This window comes from Harpia harpyja, chromosome 1 (assembly GCF_026419915.1).
Source record: "Harpia harpyja isolate bHarHar1 chromosome 1, bHarHar1 primary haplotype, whole genome shotgun sequence".
NCBI lineage: Eukaryota > Metazoa > Chordata > Aves > Accipitriformes > Accipitridae > Harpia > Harpia harpyja.
The window spans coordinates 92,542,012-92,563,112 of NC_068940.1; the positions used below are offsets into that span (position 1 = coordinate 92,542,012).

Genomic DNA, 21,101 nt, shown 5'->3' on the forward strand with positions numbered 1-21,101 from the left:
ATCACTGGGATGGCTGGTGAGAAGTTATATATCGTAGACAGCACCACACATGCAGTCCTTTTTATTTATATTTAATTAGAGAAAAAAAAAAAGAAAAACAAAGAGAAAAAGGAAAAGGCAAGAGAACAGAAAACTAAAGAAATGGGAGCTGAATAAAAGAAAGAAGGAAAGGAGCAGGGACATTTCAGATATCATCCTCTAGCAATTAATCCAAGATTTCTAAAAAGTTCAAGCACACTGCAGCCTTATCTTGGTTTCTAAGTCTCGGTGTGATCTACAAAACAGCCCACTTACGAGTAAATGTATTCACCTCTTGGCTGACTCATCCTCAGACATTTGCCTTTCTCCTTTATTTATATTTCAGCTACTATAAAACCTCTACTGCTTTGTCAAACCCACCTTTGTGGGACACGCAGATCACTGCCATTTCTGCTGCATGACCAGTCGGAGACCTGCTGTACTCGCCACCAAAAGCGGCAAATCCTCCACCTGTGAGTTTTTAAAATATTTTATTTGGAACGGGGGGGGGGATTATATTCTCTCAGTTTACCTCCAGCAACTGGGAAGTCTGATAACTTTGTCAGGCTTGCTTATATTCATTTACATTTATTTTATCTAGAAATAGATGTTCCTCTGATATTATGCAGGCAAAGATTAGAACAAAGCACATCATTACATATATTGTGAAGCTCCATTTTTTATGACTGTGCACAATATCATTTAATCAATTGCATAAAAACCCTACAGCGATTCCCTGTGAGCTGCAGACTCTGTGTGTGTTGCCAGCTACTGCAACACTCGCTTTCCACAAGCTACCAGCCCTGGTGCAGCGGGCAGGCACACCCTGTCTATCTGAATTGATGCAACTCCAAAAAAAGCAAGGCCTCCTGATTCTCCTACTTAGAGTTTTACATTATTATTTTACCTAAAATACCAGTGCCTTGAAGAAAATGAATAGAGAATAATGAGGATAAGGTAGCATCATCAATATAGCATATTTTTTTTCAGAAAGAGTCAGAAAGGGGGAGTGAGGTAATAGAAATGAGCTGGAAAGTGTCAGATCAAGAGCTTCAACAACAAGAACGAAATTGAAACAACAGACGAGGGAGATAAGCATGAATGTGCTGGTTGATCACAGGATTACTGCGCCTACCAGTCAGTGCGGTCCTGAGAAATGACAAACATGGTCATAGGATGCAAAACATGATCACAGGATACAAAAAAGCATTGGTGGAGCATAGGAACAATTCAGGCCCTTGACCAAGGCATTGGTGACACCTCTCCTGACATCTTTTGAATAACTGGGTCGCTCACATTCAGAAAAGGCAAAGTCAAATTGGGATTGGTGCAGAGGAAGGCTACAAGGTTAAGCAGTTTGTTTTATCAGTAAACTACCTTATGAGACTAAAAAATCCCTGCTAAATAAAGCCAGAGAGGAAATCTGATTGCTCTCTTTAAATCTCTCTTATTGATGCTATTGATGCTAAAGGGAAAAAAAAGGGCACAGGTCTAGAAATGCCATAGCAATGAAACACATTTGCAGAACTAAGTGTGTTTGAAAACCCACGCTGGCTTTTCCGAACAACGCTTGAGAGCTGTACAGGCACACCAGCCTTCCCAGAGCCAAGTCAGAGATCTTGGACTGGGTGCAGACAGGCCCAGTTAGCTGGGTCTAGAGATGGAGTGTACGGCGAAAAGAGCTGGCAGATTACCGGTGTCTGCTGTGCCTGAACTACCTACCTATTCCTGCCTATTTCTACCCCTTGGTCAGCCTTACGAAGAGTCTGAAGCCATGGGGAGGTACTTTAATAGCGTACAAATGCTGCCCATTTGCTGCTGAGTCCCTCTCCCAGGAGCAAGCATGTTTCCCTTAAATAGCCCTGGGAAAGACTGTTTATCCTCTCTTGCATCATGAGTTTACGAGGTGGAGGTAAAGGGTGCCTAAAATATAAACACCCCAAGGCTTAGCCCTTCAGGGAACAGAGCTCAGATAGAGCCTCCCCTGCTGCTCTTGCAGCTTGTAGCTGCTCTTGTAGCTGCTCTGCCGTCCCCTCCGAGAACAGGCAAGTTGCTAAAGGTCACCTTTCTTGTTGGGGACAGCGAGTTCCCGTGCAGGTTGTGCCCTAGGCATAACCGCAGCACAGCCCCCTCTGTCCTCGCCCGCTCTCACCTCCCTGCAGAGAGGCCAGGCATAACTGGGTTCCTATTTTTGCTCTTGCTACAGAATGCCTGAAAAGGAAGAAAATTCTCTTCACAGTGAAAAGAGATTTGAAAGAGAAGGAATGCTCCCCGAGTCAACTGAGCCCAGTGACTCTCGTAGTATGCTCCCTATACGTGTTCAGACACTTAATGTAGATGCTCCAAGTCTTTCCCCTGGTATATCTGCCTGCCTGGTGCTCTGTGTAGATTTTGGTCCTCTGCTTGGGATCACAGCCGTGAAATGCTTCAAGTGGCGAGCGTGCTGTCCCAGCTCTGGCTGCAGTGACGGAGGGGACAGCTACGTAACCGACAGAGGGGGGAGGCTGGCACATCACCCTGAGAAAGCAATCTGAAGCAGTGAAGAAAATGGAGTCTGATTAAGGCATCCGCAGCGCAAAAAATGGACAGTGATTGTCCTTTGTTTCTCTATTTGTGACTTTGCAATGTGGATTTGATTACAGCGGTCTGAACTCAGCAGATTTCCTCCCTGCGAACAGTGGAAAACATTGATGCTCTATTTACAAAGAATTTCTGGGAAGCCTGTTGCACATACGTATCAACAACTACTTGCTTGGATGGTTTTTATTTAATAGGGTTTTGAAAAGCATGTGGAGAAAATTTCTGCTGTGGTGCATTTAACTTAGAAATGTGCTGTGCCTGGAGGAATAAGCTCTTAGGAGTTTCAGTGCTTTTGTATCTGGGCAAAGTGTGCTGGTATAGGGGTGTGTATTTGGGCTCTCGTCTTATCATAAGCTCTGGGGCCTGTGGCTGGATTGTACCTCGCTGGAGAGTCCAGCCTGTATGTAGGCAAGGCTCTGTGTAGAAGTTGCGTTTGCTAAAATTTTTTGCTCAAGGCCTTGAGTTTTATAACATTTTTTTATGACGTTTGCTCTTTGGAACAATATCTACAATATGTTAATTTTCCTTTTACTCCAAGCTCCAGCAATCACCCTAAAATGGCATTACATAACATAGCACATCTGGCCTGGAAAGGGACAGTTCAAATGTTCTATATTTGGGTTGCGATCATTATTTTAATGTAGGTCTAGTGAGGGGATTTGAAGATAGATAATGTCTCTAAAATTTGAAAAATTCTACTGTGTCTCTTTATGGTATTTGTTTTAACTGACCTTTCTTTATTTCCAGATCACAGGAGAAGCCCTTCAGAGCTGGCACACAGGAGCAATATGAATTACAAGCAAGGTGTGTCTAGAGTCTGCAAGGACCCAATATATCCTGCACTCGTGGTTAAACGAGCGGGAATTGCAGCCCTCGAACCCCACAGCATTTGGTTATACTTGAATTTCTGATTATTCGCTCCCTTACAAATAGTTTCTGAATTTCCTAGTGTTCAGTAGCAAGCCTGAACACACAAAAAGCAGGTCACGGTTATTCAGACATTTTTTGTTTCAAAATAACTCAGTATCTGATGCAATTCACTTTAACTAGTACATCCTCAAATCACTGTTTTAAAAGCTTCCTTAAAAATTGTTAAGGGACTTTTCTGTTTCCCTATTGAAATTTACAGCGGTCTTTTCAGCAAGGAAGAAACTAATCAGGGTCCCAAATCTAAAAAGTCTTTACACAGACAGTTAACCAAAATAAAGTTGAAGATACACGTAAAGATAAAAGTCTTTGCAGGAATTGGACTCAGCTAACCATAAAAGAGATGTCATAAAATCTGACTATGCCATCCAAAGCACAGAGAAAACCAAAAAAGTGAGACCATTTAGTAACTTATCTCCATTTAATCAAGTTGCAAGTACATGAAGTACTCATTTCTCAGCCAGCACTGTGATTTTCAGGTGGGAGGCAAACCTTCAGGATATTTCCAAACAGGTCTCACAAGTTATTTAAAAGTGCATATCCACTATTTATAGCTGAAGTATTTCTCTTGTTTCACTTTCAGTGAAACTCATGTTTGAAATTTTTATAGGCTTAAAAAGCATCATTCAGCCTGGTTAAAGAGCTTACTTTCGCAATGCACACTGAAAGATACAGCGCACTCATGACACGGCAGGTAAATATGAAGGACAAACGCATACATGCTATGTGTAAGGCAACAGATCTCACGTTGGGAAACAAGAGGGGGAACTGAAAGAGAAAAGACTGGGAAGTAGGCAGAAGAGGAAAAGAGACAAGAATAAGCACTAACAACCTGAGTCAACATTAACAAGAAAAGACTCCCTGAAGGGAAGAGGTCCCTTTCTCATGACTTCTCTGTTTATTGATTCAAATGGAAGAAGATAGATACCACATTGTGGACCTGTTTTCTAATTAGCAAACAAACTAACAACTATAATTAAAACATCTGATTTAAAGAATGCATGAAAAGCAACCTTACTGTTTTGACTGTGACCTGTTTAGTCTGCTTTGAGCTTTTTAGAAGCTCAATATCGGAGGTTATGGAACAGATGGAAAAAAATAATGCCAGCACATTTTCTCCCCTTAAGCTAAATAATAGGACACGCAGTGGGTAGATACCACATAAGTGGTAGACAAAACCTTGATTTAGCTTCTAGAACTTGTAAGAACCATACACACTGCAATTTTTAATTACTGAAAATCAGTATTATATCTTTAGTCTGAAAAAAAAAAAACCCAACCAAAACTTCCTAGATGATTTTAGGATGCAGCAATGTATTAAACTTGCACATCAAAAAAATCCCAGTTCACACTGTTCATTCTTCCATTGTTCATTCTTCTATATCTTATATAGAAGGGATACTTTCAGCACACTGTAAGTCAGTTGCATATCCAATGTCATTAACCTTAACATAGTCTTCAACAAGGTTTTGAAGCTCTGCAATGTCCCTGGTCATGCTCACAGCTTGCAGCAGTCACGACTTAGTTGCGTACATACTCCCACCGGATTTTCTAGGTCCAACGAAGCCACAAGAACATATGTGTTTGCACTGATCCCACATTTAAGCTCACTGCAGGAAAAGCTGCTCAGGCTTGCTCTAAGCCTGCAGTTAAATGGAAGAAGACAGGTAACCTCTAGGGCCTGACCCAGTGTCCACCAGCTTCTCTGGGAGTCTTGGCAATGATGGCCTTAGCCCATCAGTCAGGCCCCTTGGTGTTCGGTATACAGTACACCCAGGTCTAAGAGCTGTTTCCAAAGGAGGAGCAATATGTCTTATTTAAAACCTGTTAGTTTGTGAACTTATCTCCAAATAGTCCCATGGGAAAACAGGGAAGTGTCAAAACCCAATATCTTAAATTATTGACATACCAAGTAACCTGTGAAGGAAAACAAACACATTTGCTCTCTTACCCTGAAAACAAAAGATTGGCACCGCTTCTGTAAATGATAGTAAGGCTGGTTTTTTACCAGTAGTAATGCAGGTTCTACATGTTTTTATTTCTTAGAAGATTTTACTGATGACAGAGAGCCTCTGACTATGGCATGTCAATAATATCCCCATTTGGTAGCAATGGGCTGGATATTAAAACCAGACTTAATGGAGAATGGAGCTAAGATGTAGTGCTATATACAGATAATGTCGATTGATCTCCACTGATCAAGATCCCAAGATTATGTCATCTTTACACATCGCCGATATTTTTATTAATACGGTTAAAAATGTCAGTACCCAAAGAGCATTTGGTAGTGCCTTCTAGAAAAACACCTAGGAAGAAGTCAGTGAGTCAGAGGGTCATGTTTTTGTTTTTACAGCGATGTTAAAGACAAAATTCATTTATAAGAGAGAGAATAAAGTCTACACTTTGAAGTTTTGTCTATATCAGGGAATTTTACTGGTAAAACAGGGAAGAAAAATAACTTTACAGATTCTACCAGCTAAGGCCCACTAAAGTTAAAATTGCTGAAAGGTTAAATATGTACATATTTCTGCTGCCTTTCAGCATTTTTACTGGTGGATCAATCAAGTGTTCCTCAGTGAGCTAATTCTGTCCCTGCTTTGGAGCATGCTCGGAGTAGATGGATTTTTTTTTTGCACATCCATGTGCTAAATTTGAACAAATTTCTACTGCTTATGAATCAGCTGAGATTTTCCACAGAAAGCAGAAAAGACATCCCAAGAAGAGGGTGACTTCTTTGCCAAATTTTAAGCAAGGAGTTTAGAGCTTCTCTATATGGCCAAAATAATGTATTTTTGCTTAATTGCTTTATAGATACTGATGAACAATTTGCTGAACTTCTTTCTCTTTCTTTGCTGCATCCCTCTCAAAAAAGTCAGATTGCAGGAGATATCCAGAAAAGGAAACTCCTGCCTAATCAGTTAAAATTTAAACCAACCAACAGCTGAAATTATAGCCAACTAAAACCTGCCTCTTATAATGGAAATGTCAGACATCCTTAATTATAGGTCACCACCAGTTCTGCCTACAACAGAGTAATTTTATTTTCATCCATAGAAATGAATGGATTTTAGGGGGGGAAAAAAGTTCCACCTATTAAATTTAAATCCAGGCTGTTCCTTCACTACCGCTCTGCTTCGGGCCAGCCGAGCAGCTACAGAATTCCCACCCCACTTGTTTGCTGTGGTTACACAGTCCTGTGTTATTTCCACTATCTCACACACAGAGCCAGAAGAACTTGGAAGATGAAAAGACTTTTGCTTTCAAATATTTTCCTTATAAAAGCAGAAAGCTAAGCGTAATTCTATTAATGCATTATTATTTTGGAGGGACTGCTGAAGTCAGGAAATTCCAAGTCAATGCTATATTATATTCATTGTGCAGATGTACCACTTTCTATTCCTCTTTTCCTTGTTAAATATAACCTGTTGCGGCACATTTTTTATTACGGAATGTGCAGTGGGACGGTTTCTACAGCAATGCTGGAATCACCACCCAGGGAAGATTAGTTACATCTGAAAGTGGATGGACAAAAACGAAGTGTAAAGAATGGCTGGAAGCAAGGCAGCGTGTGCCAGAAAATGAAGATCAAACTCCATTGGAGTTTCACTTCAATAGATTCAAGACACTGCTCATTTTCAGAGAATTTTCTGGGAGGTCTCCCTGATGTCCCACTACAGGTAGCTTTGTTATTTTTTTGTAGCACTGTGTATCAAAAATTCGTACTCAAAATTCTGGGGATGATTACTAGTTCAAATATTTGGAAATTCTCCTGTTCTTTATCTGTGCTTCACTAGTTTGGAGCACTTCATTCTAAAACACTTAGGAATATAAAGTGAGGATATTTAAAATGAGAGAGAAAAGAAAAGAAAAGAAAAGAAAACAAAACACAACACACACACACACACACACAGACACACAGACACACACACAGACACACAGACACACACACACACACACAAAAAAACCCAAAACAACCCCTCTAAAACCCTCAAAAACCAAACCCAAACAAAACCCAATCCAAGAGTTCTGACGCTGACTTAAAGCCCAACCTTTCCTTCCCAGTTGTAGGTCATTAACCTGCCTCAAGGGTCTTCCTAATTGAGGAACTTTAATTACCAGCTGATGCTTTAGGAGGTCTTCCGACCTGATCTTGCTTCTTTCTTCTGCTGAACAGGGTGCTAATGGGTGCTGTCCTCAGGCGGGGGGCATGGGGCAGGGGCTGACCTAAACCCCTCCGCGCCCTGATCTGCTCTTGAAGCTGTTGGCTGCCAAATGCAAATCAGAAGAGTTTTCAGAAACCTCTGGTTTATGGCTTCTCTAACCAAGCAGGAATTAAACACTAGAAGGCAGTTTCTTTGCTTGCCATTTCAAGCCTGTTTTTAGCCAGCACTTTAACAAAAAAGTTCTTTTGCTGGACTTTCTCCCCAAAGCACATTTTTACTTCTCCATTTGTTGCTTCTTTCTGCCTTTTCACGAGAGCTTTGCAGGCTGTATGCCAGTGACACCCACTTCCACCCATCCCTCCTTCCATCTGCACGGCCGACTCCAGACAATATCGCCTACCGTTAAGTTTTGGGTGATGGATTTATTTCAGCTGTGTCACTCCAAGAAAGTACCATAGCTGCTTTTTACTTTTTATTGCCCTTAGATGAATGAAGGGCAACTACAGGCTGATTGCTCTCAATAAGTTGCATTGAAGCACTCACATAGTGATATAAATTGTTACAAAATACTAAATACACTAAAAAAAAAAAAATCAGATGCCACGAACATCAATTTAAGCAAGGAGCAATTTAAGCACCACCAGCTGTGTGTACAAAAGATACAGACAGCACTGATGCTGGCAAATCTTATAGTTGTGCCCATTACAGACAGCTCTGTAGGGACTTGCTACCGATTAATCGGTCACCCCCAAAATCCTTCTCCAACAGGAGTCCTACGGATGAAATCAACAGGGGTGAAGCTGGGTATGGCCTGCAATTGCAGTTCTGGGGTGCCGTGGGTCATGGGTGTCTCCTTGTATTTTTCCTGAATATTCAAAAGAAGAAGCTATGAAAGCACTCCAGCCCTCCTGTTTCCTTCCATAACTTCCTCAGATCCTCAGCTGTAATTAGGACTCCCAAGGGAGAATTTGTATTCACTTAATGCTGACTTGACTCAGCAGAATGTGGTGAGGCACCGGCCAAAAACCTCGTGTTCATCTCAGAGTGCGCTGCTTTCCGGGGAACAGCCTCCTCTGTCTCTTCTTTAAGTGCCTTCTGCAGATTCCCACTCCGGGAACAGTTGGATAAGCGGCTTTGTCAGGTGAGGAGGGAACACGCTCCGAGTGATGGATGTGCCACCAGCAAGCAGAGCGGCTGACAACTGGTCAGATGGACTCTGTTTAGGAAACACGTGGTTAGAGCTTCACAGAGCAGCACTAAAAATTTCATAATGGAAAATGATAACAAGGAGATTGCCTTTAGACTTGTGGAATGCGATCTAATCCCTAATGGGAGAGGCATGGAGACAAACCTGACACTCTCTTCAACTTCTATCTTAACACCTAAGATGTCTTAACATATATCATAATCAACATGTCTTAATCTTTGTGTGTTTTATTATTTATATTTAACTACATCATTATTATTATTAAATGACTGCTCCTTATTATTTTCTGCACATTAAGCCAGTAAGTTCTTAAACTCTTTGACTCTCTTTAGACAGGAAGGTTATACTCACTTAACATCTAACGGAGGAGTTTAGCTTTCATCCGATACTGCTTTGCATCTTGCTTCAATATGTTCCGATTAAATATGGCAAACTGAAATATTCTTTCCAATACTGGAATGATGTTTTTCTTATAAAAGGATCCCAGATGGTCAGATAACAGAAGGGAGGTCTCTTACACTGAAATGAATAGTAAAAATTGGAGATTACTAGTCCCTAAAATCAAATAGCATCTTCTAATGGGAAAGACAGAAAAAAGACTGCTACATCATCATCCTGAAACTTTATTCTCAGTCTCCAGATCAATGTCCTGATATTAATTAATACCTATGTTTTCTTTTTGAGATCATATCTGTAACTAGGAGGTAGGAAGGGCTCTACATAGCCTGGTGATGGATTGTGGTCCAAGGAGCACTGGATCCTCTTGAGGAAGCATGAGCCTTCCCGTGACTTCAGGAAGTGATGGATCTCTGTAATGAAACAGCATGCTTACCTTTCATAAACTATCTAGGAGAATAAACGGAAAGCCATATGGCATCTCCTAAAATTAGGTATCACTTAACATAGTACCTAATTGTAAGGCCACAGAGCCTACATCTGTTGGAACTGGGCGTAGCATGAAATGTCAAATGCAGATTTAGATCCAAGTAGGACTGCAAAAGGGAAATTAAGTGGTTTTGACATTCTCTTAATTGAGGAAGGAAGAGCTTCCTGATGAGTTTGTTGAGATTCTGATGGGGAAGAGCAAAAGGTCTGGAGAAATCTGAATCTTCCCAGCAGGAAAGTGGAATAAAAAGTACTTGGAGCTTTTCTGTTACCTTCTCCCCTATGCTACTTTCCTGCAGAGATATGTACACCTAGCTGGTAGTTATCATTATAGTAGATGCTGTTGGAACAATAAAGTCCAAATGAATCCTCAAACACTCTTCTTGGTTAAGGAATTTCCCGTGTTGTGATTTTGGCTAGTTTCTCAAAGCATTTGGGAAGCCAACTCTGAAGAATGAAATGTGTCTGACATGATGTACGACCTTCCATATACGACATGTCATATAAATCAAAATCAAACATTACCATCTGCCTAGAACTGTCTTCCATGTAAATTCCAAGATTGTCTTCAGAGTGGGGCTTGCATAACCTGCATGATAGGATTTGGGAACTGTTTTGAACAAGGAGGAAAGATATATTAATACATTGCCGAGTGACACATCTTCTCAAGGCGCAGGAAGAGATGGGATAATGTAGCTAACATAATATGGGATAAAAATTAAAACTCTATGACTGAAAAGGGAAACATTAATATTTCCATTCTGTAATGTTGCCGTCCATGCTGGATATAGCTGGAGCAGCTGAAAACAACACTGATCACACAACTGGAAATGGTAACCTCTTCGGCCACTTCAAATAAATGGGAGAAAGACTGAATCTGCAGCTGCTGGTCCAATGTAGTTCCTTTAATTTGAACTACTGCTGTTTTCAGTTTGCTAATACATGGGGGTTTGAACGGCAGGCTCGGCTGTGGTGGTAGTAATCTCTCGGGGAGGGATGGGGCAGGCAGATGCGGGTAGAACCAAGGGATCAGGAATCTAGGCCAAGCCCATGACTTTGTGACCTTCCTAATCTTTAAAAACAGCTTTATGTATGTGTGTGTGTATACAAACAGATGCAATACAGTAACAGATATACACCATAAGTGTTACATAAAATTGTTTTGCATATTTTTTTAATATTCTGAAAGGTAAGAAAAGCTAGTGAAGAAAGGCACCCTGAGCTTTTGTGCAGTAGAACATGAGAGACAGCATCGAGTAGCGAGCAAGAAAAAGAACACACAGATGAATTTACATACAATATTTCCATTTCAGTTTAGCCATGGGTTTTGCTCTAGTAAATTTGGTGATCCCTGGCTGGATGGATACTCTGTCTAGTATTTTCTTCTATGCATGAAGAATGGCCTGTTGGCATTTCAGTCTAGGTAGTCACAGCAATGGATAGGTCTGTCTGTTTGCTTTTTTCCCTTCAGTCTTGCTCAAGTCAACAGAAAGGGTTATCCATCACTGTACCTCAGGAAAAACAGACTGGGAAAACAGCACCGAAACCGTTTGCTTAGGATTCATATCAGTATGCATCAGTTTGAGGAGAATGGAGACCCAAGCAGTGCATATGTCCTTAAAATGCAGTTTCAGAGGCTGTAAAACTAATGTAGTGCATTACTATTCAAGAGAAATTGTGACTGTGATTTAGTCTGACTCAGATTAAGAGTAGACTGTAGTTAAAATGTCTTGAAATAGACTCTGAAAAATAGTTGTGCATAAGTTACCTTTCATAGGGGAAATTAACAGTAGTTGCAAACATAATTTTTCAGACCTTCCAGAATAAACATTTAAGCAAGCAACAATGTTAAGATAAAAACATCACAGAACCTATAAATACTATTTAGGAGCAGAGCAGTCTTTATGAAACAATCACCAACTAAAGATAAAGCAGTCTAAGGTGAAGCATGCAACTAAGTATAGTTCTGGATTCACAGTGAAGAATGCTGTTGTAGCAAGGAGCTTCTCCATTTTGCAAATTAATCTTACACCTAAAATTAGCAGTGAATCCCATGAAGTTCCTGACATTATTTAGAATAAACGGCATGGCACCAAAGTACTATTATTAATAACAATTAAGCAAATTTCTTCTGTCCTCTTCTTCAAGATGCTGCAATGAATACAAATACAAGCACACCTGGCTGCAGGAACAAACTTTGAGCTTCTGAGTTATACATCTTTGCAGAATAAGGTTTTCACAGTTATCCTCTCTGTGCTAAGACTGCCCAAATGTTTTATAAACATTTGGCTGGATTACAAATATTTAAAAAAGAAAAAAAGGCAGCAATTTTTTTCATGCCATAACAAATGCTTTTGTTGCCTTTGGTGTTGTGTGATGTATGGTACATTATGCAAAAATCCACAGAGCTTGTATGGCCTTATCAGGGAACAATGTCTAAAGATACTCAGCAAAAAAGAAACCAGTTGCAGGCGAGGCAACAAATTCTAGGACTTTTCACCCTACAAAACTGGGAATAAAAATTAGAGCAGAGAGGTGAAGTCATGTCCATAAACCCCAACAACCTCATGACAGGAAAACATCTCACTGACTGGACAGATGTCAAGAGTAAGAGGTGAGGTGGGATTTATCTCACTTACTTACTTAACTTTAGATGCCTGTGAGGTATACCAGGCTCTACTGACTAGATCCCCACTAACTACAAAGGCAGTCTAGAGAAACTAGCCCAGAAGTAAAATTCTACATAAGGCACCTAAGTCCCCCGCATGATCATCTACTATGGTTACTAAACAGGAATTAGTCATCGCCTGCAAGAAATCAACTGCTTCAATGAAGCAGCTACCAACAGCTACTGAAATAGGTAATGAATCTTTTAAATAAAAATAAAATTACCTAAAACACATCAAATTTTAATTTTATTACTCCAGATAGCTTTTATATTTGCAAAACTGTGGTCAGGCAAGATCCTGCAGGCATCTAAATCCAAACAAAGCTCTCCATTACCGCTTTCAGCTTCTAGCTAATCCTAGTTACTCAGGATTTTTCAGTTAAATTCTCTGTGCACATGAAGATCTGCTTCTGGTCATCCCTACAGCTGCCTAGCTCTTCACTCTACCTAACAACCTGCAGATCTTCAAGCTCACCTTTTCTCTACCTGGCTGCTCTGCGGAAGCTGATTTGGGCCATTCAGAACATGCCCTGCGTGCATGAAATGTTGGGTGTAATCCATCTTTAATATGAAATCCCAGTAGTCACTGAGTTCCTCCAGGATATTAAAAACCAAGGTTTGATTCTATCCTCTAAAGAAATCTGAATCATCATCATTCACCAATGATGCCAATTCACCTTCCTAAAGACAACAATTCAGGTGGTCTTCATTGATGAATGTTGTTTCTATAAAATACTTAAAATAGCCATTGAACTAGAGAAAGATCATAACCTAACAGACAGAACATTTATCTAAGTGGTGAGAGGAGTAGAGAGTATTTCAAAGTACTTCTCTTAAGATGACACAGGAGCTCTTGTCCTTCTTCCAGTACTTACACAGTTAGTCAGCGTCAATAACAGAAAATGAGAGTTCTTCAGTATATCTAAACCCCAGTGATTTAAGGTACTGCCCACCATAGACATCTCTATTCAAACCTCCCGAGTAAGAAGAGGGAACCTAATAAAGGGAATTTTCAAATCATTTGCTTCATGGAAACCCCTGGACCACCTGCTCTGCTTGTAACAATTGCCCTAATCCAAGCTTTTAATACTTGAGTAAAAAAGACATTTTCTATTTGATCCCACATAAAATCTTTTTAGGCTTTTATTTCCACAAGGGAAAAAAGAAAAGTTTATTGTTTGGACGGATCCAAACTAGGCTTTCCTTGTTTGATCTTGCAACCAAAAATTCCTGATATGCATAGCCTTACATGACAATCATAATCCCATTCCAATTCTTTATCAACACATGATCATTCTTGCACTGAACTGCTGTTCCCTGCTCCAGTAAACTAAAGTCAGATATAATTACACTAGATTTTACACAGCTCTATAGTGCCAACAAATTTGGGCTGTGCATCTGAGTTTCAAACACACTGTTGTCCATTTTAATACCACGTTTGTATCTACCAGACAGACCCTTACCTTGCCAAACAGGAGAATCAGACCAACTAAGCTGAGTACACCAAAGCTTCAGTTCACATCTCAGAAAATAACCATTGCAGTATCTGTGTTTCTCCTTATGGCATTGACTGATGATTTGTTGAGGTCTCTTAAGCAAAATTAGACTTTTTATTGTATTTATTTGTTTGTTTTGGTAGACTCTCATATTCTTTTTTTCTGGTTTTCTTTATGTCAAATCTGTATATTCAGAATACACACTGCAAGCTCCAAAACTATAGCAGCTCCAAAACAACAGCTTTCCTTTATGTATTAACAAACATTTCCTGCAGAAGTATTATGTACTTTGCAGTGTGAAAAAAACAAAAGACAAATGAGAGATAACAAATGAATAACATCTAACATTAGAATATGTTCCAGCAATTAAAACCCCCAAATATAAATGAGAATAATATGCAATGAAATAATTAAGAAATCAATTTTAAGTTGGGATTTAAAGAGCTGAGTGAGCCAGATGTACAGATATCATAACAAAGAGAATAACCCCAGACGGGAGCCAAATGAGCAATCGCACAAAACTATGAGACAGCAAACAGCAAAAGGGCTGGGGAATAGAACTAAATCAGAAACAGAGTGTAAGTTACAGAAGGAAACAAACATGAACCATATGGGAAAATATTCACAATACATTAGTGTCTAATTAGATAATATAATAGATAAGAACACTTATGCAGAGTCATCATAAACAAAGATGAATGGAAAATGTGCTACTAATAAAACCAGGTAATCTCACTGCACTACAACTGTAATTTGATCAGTCACAAGTTCAGATGTAATTTAAAACAAAAAAGAATATTTTGATACAGTATTTTGCTACTACATCTAGTAGTAGAAAATAAAGTATTAAAGTAGACATTCTCAACTGAAGTTCCAGGTACTTTGAAAACAAACAAAAAAAATCACAACTGTTCACAATCCAACGCTTGTACCCAAATTTGCATTCCAATTCCATTTTGAACATGCAAGATTTGCCTTTTGGATGAAGAATGTGGAATGACCTTTTCAAATTTTTCCCTTCTCTAACATCAGTTTCTGCTTGTGTGAAGGCTCTGAAACAGAAATCACATCTAAAGTTAAAATTAGCTTAAGAATGGAATTGTAGGTCCTGGTTATGTTTTCGTACATTTCTTTTATACAGTATACCAACCCGACATAGGTATCAGCACAGGTTAATTGCTTTCAAGAGAAAAACAATATGCAACAAGTAGGGCAAAAGGAGAGCAAGAGAAACAAAATGGTTTTTAAGGCCTTTGTGATCTTTATAAATACTTTTTCTTAACAAGAAAGATTTTTGAAAAGGCAGTTGCATATATGCAAGTCATTATAGCTATATATAGCTATGTACACATTGATGCTTTATGGCAGTTTACATCCTTATCCTTAAATCTTTCAAGCAGGTACAGCCTTCTCAAGTCATGCAAGACATGACAATTTATTAGGAATCATAGCTTCAAGCTTTAAAGGAACAAATAAATTCATGGTACAGAAACAGAAAAAAAATTATAAGCTGAGGAAAGTGAAAAAGGTAATTTCTCCTGATAAATATTTACAAACGCCGCTCCAAGTGAATGTGCAACTTTCAAGTGGCTTTACCATTTTTTGAGACTGTACAACATCCCAGGGTACACCTTCAAAACTTATTAGATTCACTTGGAAGCAAAAATAGAAATTGAAAGACCATCTGGAAGGGCACTAAAACTGTATGTTGGTATCTCTAAAATCCACATTTTATTCAAGATTAGTTCCTCAGCTAGCTGCAGTCAAACTGCGTATTTCTGGGTCATTGTTCTCCTGATAAACCTTTCAACTATAATTTCTATAGGGGAGCAAAAGTGTATTTCCAAAAGAGAAAAAAAATCATCAATTGAAAAGTAAATTTTAGGAACTGACATTCCAAGAAAATACATGGAAGTGAAAATAAAGTTTCACTAATGGAAATCAGAAAAAAAAAGAAAAAAGAATCACCACAAACCAGAAATGAAACAAGAAACAATTCTCTGACTCATTTTCCACTGTAATTCTAAATTCATTCAACTAAATGAACACCATTAAATCTAGAATACTCAAGATAGGATGTGAAACTTCATTTCATAAACATGAGTAAGGAGTAGGCATACAGAGGACTGATTGCTTTTATTTAATAATACATACTCAAGAGATCATAAACCGTAACACAAAATACATGACTATTTTTAAAACGGCAAAAATTGTCTGTAATAATCATTAGCTGGTTTTCGAGCATCCATACTCCAGTGTGACTGCTGAAGTATTTTAATTCCTGTCTTCAGACAATGGAAATAAATTTCAAAAAAGGTGAAGTATAGCAGCTATGCAATCTGACATTTCAACTACATTATGCCTATTTAGGTTGCCTAAATCCCCACACAAACTGTGCCACTAGAGACAAACTAATTGTTATGGATGACCACTGTCTTAGAATTCCTCCTTTAAAGAAACATATTCTCAAGCCTGCCATATTTAGGAGGATGCAGAATATATACTGCTTTGCTGAGATTTTGCAAATTAGTACATTAATTAACTCCTGCATCCTTGACTGAAAAGTCAGATCGAAAGCTATGCACCATAAAGAAAAACAGGATTTTTTCATTCTTGCAGCACAAAGCAGTTTAAATTACGTATACAATGTGCTCTTACATTGCAGAACACTACAAAGATAGCAGGAATTTTAACTAGTGGGTTTGCATCCAGAATTAGAAGAATGTATTAGGTCAAAACACTTTGACAGTGGCCGCATCCTTAATTGTGATGCTTTTTTAGCACAGTAAATAATGGGAACTTTGTATACAAAGATGTGAAATGCCCAGTTGCTTTGATTAAATATATCAAAATTTAAAAAACAAAAATCAAAAAACCAACCCATCCACATATCTATTTACAAGTTGCGAATGAGATGCTTTCCACAATGAGTAGTCATTGGGGTAATCGATAACTTGACGCACAAGGCTATCCTCTCCTTTTTTAGTTTCTAGACCTCTGTGGTATCAAAGATAACATATACAAAGATTGCTTTGGTTTTCTCTTCTCATTTATCAAAACTATAGCAGCATAGAGCTACCAATGCTCCTGCCAGTTTCAGTTCTGCTCTTCAGAAACTAATGGGCAGCAAGAGTTGTCACCGGTTTCTCCCAGCTGCTTGGAAATCTCAAGAGACTAATGCTCAAACAGACACTATGGCTATTTGAAAATGAGCAATAACAAACACCAGGAGACTGTTTCCCTCCTCATTCTGTTAGGGAACATAAATTGCTCAAAATGAAGAGACAAGAATTCTTATCCAGAGGTAAAGAGTGACAAAACTCAATGAAAACAAGCTACTTGAAAGCCGCTTAAAGAGGGGCCTGGAATTTTGTGGGGGCATGCAGGGGAATATTATTACAAATCTACAAATATATTTACAGATAGGTTATTATTTTTATTTTTGCAACTACCTTGTAAAACATGACACATTTTAAGGAACTAAAAACTTAGCATGAAAATAATATTAATATTTTGGTTAAATTCATCCACAGAATGATAAAAACATCCAAGAACTCTGAAACACCTTAAGCCCTCGTTTGCAAGCAGTTTCAGAGCCACAGGTATCTTCTGTACAAAAACTTGATGAGCAACGATGTGGAACTATTAAAGCCAGAGAAAAACAAGATTCTGCCTTAACCCTTGCAATTCACTCACTCGAAATTTTGCTGACAAGTTTCATTTTTATCTTGTAGTTGGTTTCATGTTGCGTTCTTAGCTACCCTTGTGTTTGGGGTTCAGTACTCCCAGCTAATGCCAAATCTAATGCTTTTAAATGACTTCTGTTAGTCCATCAAACACTTTGTACTGTTTGATTTGTTACCCTTATTTAATGACTCTCAGGTAGATCCTCATTAAATTGTTGAAGTCAGCAGCCAATTCACACTGGGTAAAGATACATCCGTAAAAACACTACACCTAAATTTACCAGTTTTTTTGAGAGATATTAGACAAATGATTTGTACCTGTAAAGAAGGGCAACAACTGCTTTCTTGCGAGTACCCAAATCCATGACTCATGTACAATTCTAAGAGTACAATTAATTTTGAAAAAATCCCTCTAGATCTTTACCTAACTCTGCATCCATTTTAGCCCTATATCTCTTTTCTAAGCATTTCTGATCGTACTGACTTCTGGGGAAGCTTCAGATGCAAGGTCCTTCCACAGACTCCCAGTGTGCAATAGTTCGTTTTCTAGAGACAGGTTACGCCGCTTCCATGAGATGAGGCGATAGGTGACAGCGTGTGAACGTATAGCAGGTGGAGACAATGTATAGCTAAAGGCCTCAAATTCAGTAGTGTATCAATTACTTATTAAAAGTATCCCATTAACAGAAACGCTTTCACTGAAATTTAATTTGCTTGAATAAAAGAATTCGCCGGAAGCACAGAACCATAAATTCTACAGAATCATCCCAGGATAAGGACAAAAAAAAAAAAGGAAAGAAGAAAGCCTAGAAACAAATGGAAAGTTACCAAACTATTTTATTGCCTGAAGCGTGAAAAGCAAGAGTAAATAAATAGTGGTAATGTTTTTAATTTTTAATACACTAAATACGTTTATTAAGCCCAAATGAGGCTGTTCATCAATTATCTGTGAAAAACGGCTCCCTTCCCTTTTTACTTTTTAGGGCATAGAATTTTATACCTCTTCTCCTCCTCGTAAAAGCGGGAAGTATGATTAAGGCAAGCCCCAGAATGACAGATTTCCCACACGCTGGGAGCAGCGTCGCTCCGGTCCGGCTGTTTGCTTCTCGGTGAGACCTGTAACGCAGGATTACCGTCACGATGTGAACCAGCCCGCGCTAACACCGCTGCGCCGCCCGCCCCGGCCGGTTACGGTAAGGGAGCCGGCGGGGCAAGAGAGGACCCTGCGGCGGTGACAGCCCCGCCGCTGCTCTAAGCCCGGGGGCAGGTGCCCGCCGCGGGGGCGAGGGGAAGCGGGGCCGGCTGCGGGCTCAGCCCCGCCAGGCCCGGCCTCAGCCCCGCCGTACCTGGCGGCGGCCGCCGCCGGTGGCTTGCGCCCAGCGGGCCGCAGGAGCAGCGCGGCGGGAGGCACCTGGCAGCGGGAGGCAGGCGGAGGGCCGGTCCCTCAACGCGGCGATGCGGGGACGGGCCGAGCCCCCTCCGCCGTCCCGGGGGCCGGCGCCCCCCGCCCCCCTCGGCCCCCGCCCTCTCGGCCCGCCCCGCCCCGCGGGGATCCCCCCCCCACCCCCGGCTGCCGCCGGCGGAGGCCCGGGGGGAGGGGGGGGCGCGCCCTCCGGGGGGTCGGGGGTCCCCGGGCGGCGCCGCGGCCGCCCCGCGAGCCCCCCCGGCCGCAGCCGCCGCTGCCGGTACCTGCGGCCGCAACTTTTCCCCCGCCGCCGTTCAAACGTCCTGCCGTAAAGCGCCCGTCTCCCCTGGCAACAAGGTTCCGGCCGAGCACTAGGTGTAGGAAGGTGATGTAAAAGTAAAACCACCCAGTGTCGTAAACCAGGTCCGGGGGGGAGGGGAGGGGAGGGGAGGGGAGGGAGGGGGGAGGGCGGGGGAGGAGGTGACTGGAGCATTTAGACACAAGCGAGAGGATCATGGCGGATGGCCCCAGGTGTAAGCGCAGGAAGCAGGCGAACCCGAGGCGCAATAACGGTCAGTCAGCCCGCGGGGCAGCGGCCCGGCCGCGCTGGGGCGGCGGCGGGGCCGGGGCGGGGGCCGGGCAGAGCCGTCCCGAGCGCGGAGCGGGCCGGGGGGGGGTGTCGGGCGGGCGCGAAAGTAATTCCCCCCGCCGCTCCTCGCCGGGAGCCCGGCTCCCTCCGCACCGTTATATCCGCTACCTGGTGCCTCCCTCGCCTCGCCGCCTGCCTCCCTCCTCCGCCTAGCGGTGCCTCCGCACTCCGCCGCCTGTCCGGGACCGTTACACGCTGCCTTCCCCCACACGCCCCGCGACCGCCCCGCCGCCGCTGCGGGGAGCGGGCTCGGGGGGCCCCCCCCCCGGCCCCCGCCCCGGCCGCGCCGCCGCCCTCCGGCCCGGGCGGGGACGCCGAGCCACCGCGGGGAGCGGCGGGGGAGCCTCCGGTGCCCGGCCGGCCTCGGCAGCCCCAACTCCGAAACTTGTTACCTGCGCGCCCCGGCAGAGCGGGGCCTCCCCGCCCGCCTTCCCCCCCCCCCCCCTCCGCACCCCCCACCCCCTCCCGGCCCCGCGGGCGGGATCGCCCCGCCGCCCGCCCGGGAGCGCCTCTCCGCCGGAGTTCCCCCTCGCTCGCTCGTTCGCTCGCCCGGCAGCGGGCCGGTTCCTCGCTCCCGGCCGGCGCCGCGGGGCGGGCTAGCCTTCGCCTTTCGGGGGGCGGCGGCGGCGGCGGTGGGGGACGCCAGCCGTCACCGGGGGGGCGGGGGGGGGGGGGTTGCGCGCACACGCACGCACCGACACACACCCCCGGGGAGCGCGGCTGCCGGCGGCGGGGGAGGCACCGTCGCCGCAGCGGGCAGCGATTTGCGCGGGGGCAGCGCGGCGCGGCCGCCTCGGGCCGGGCCGGCGGGAGGGGGCCGGCGCCCCCGCCGCCCGCCCGCCCGCTCGCTCGCCCGTCCGCCCGCCGTTCTCGCCGCCGAGAGTTGGTCCCCGGCGGCGCCCCGCCACCGCGTTGCCTGCCCGCCCCGGGTCCCGCCGGGGCGGTGGGGAAGGGAGGGCTGCTCCCGGGCGGCGGGGGCGGGCGGCGAAGTTTCTTCCCTTCCCTCTGGCTTCGGAGGTACCTGTTTGTATAATAATGGGTGGTAACGGTTTGGCCGTGGGCCCCCGCTCCGCTCTCCGTGCGTGTGTGACCAACTGCTGAAGACTATATAAGGAATTACATTTACGTTTCAGACTTAAGGGCTGCCGTGGGGTTGGTGGTTTTGGGGGTTTTTGTTTTGTTTGTTGTTTCCCCCCCCCCCCCCCCCCCCCGCTTTGGTACGTGTGTTACTTTAAGATGCATTTGGAAGGTACACGGCGGGGGGAATAAACGCTCGTAACACCCACTCTCTACTTATTTTCTGGAAAATGGAGAAGTAGTTCGGTTCTCCTAGCGACTCTTCGCAATAGGATGTAAAGCAGGAGATTTTGTAACCTTCCTTGGCAATTTTAGGTTTTATGTGGCATTTCCTGTGCAG

General features: G+C 42.9%; 1 protein-coding gene and 3 long non-coding RNA genes across 7 annotated transcripts in view; 2 read left to right on the forward strand and 2 right to left on the reverse strand.

Moving 5' to 3' along the window:
- Positions 1-294: 294 nt before the first annotated feature.
- Positions 295-5,591, forward strand: LOC128149971 (uncharacterized). The gene is made up of 2 exons (XR_008237901.1): positions 295-491; positions 2,225-5,591. It is a non-coding gene; the product is annotated as an uncharacterized LOC128149971 (long non-coding RNA).
- Positions 5,592-8,090: 2,499 nt separating this feature from the next.
- Positions 8,091-9,732, reverse strand: LOC128149990 (uncharacterized). Its single transcript, XR_008237907.1, has 3 exons — positions 9,562-9,732; positions 9,247-9,414; positions 8,091-8,904 (listed from the first exon to the last, which is right to left on the reverse strand). It is a non-coding gene; the product is annotated as an uncharacterized LOC128149990 (long non-coding RNA).
- Positions 9,733-16,069: 6,337 nt separating this feature from the next.
- LOC128149984 (uncharacterized) lies at positions 16,070-20,867 on the reverse strand. Of its 3 annotated transcripts, none has more exons than XR_008237906.1 (3): positions 20,706-20,867; positions 19,320-19,406; positions 16,070-18,746 (listed from the first exon to the last, which is right to left on the reverse strand). It is a non-coding gene; the product is annotated as an uncharacterized LOC128149984 (long non-coding RNA). The 3 variants fall into 3 exon arrangements; XR_008237905.1 differs by lacking the exon at positions 20,706-20,867 and adding an exon at positions 19,778-20,171; XR_008237904.1 differs by lacking the exon at positions 20,706-20,867 and adding an exon at positions 19,793-20,166.
- Positions 19,469-21,101, forward strand: part of ZEB1 (zinc finger E-box binding homeobox 1) — a 127,253-nt gene continuing 125,620 nt past the window's right edge. Inside the window, exon 1 of one of the 2 annotated variants that reach the window (XM_052805650.1) lies at positions 19,469-19,607. In XM_052805650.1, coding sequence (XP_052661610.1) covers positions 19,550-19,607 — 58 coding nt within the window. In that variant the 5' untranslated portion in view covers positions 19,469-19,549. Of the gene's footprint in view, positions 19,608-20,561; positions 20,702-21,101 lie in introns of those variants that run through there. The other variant, XM_052805670.1, reaches the window with a different exon arrangement.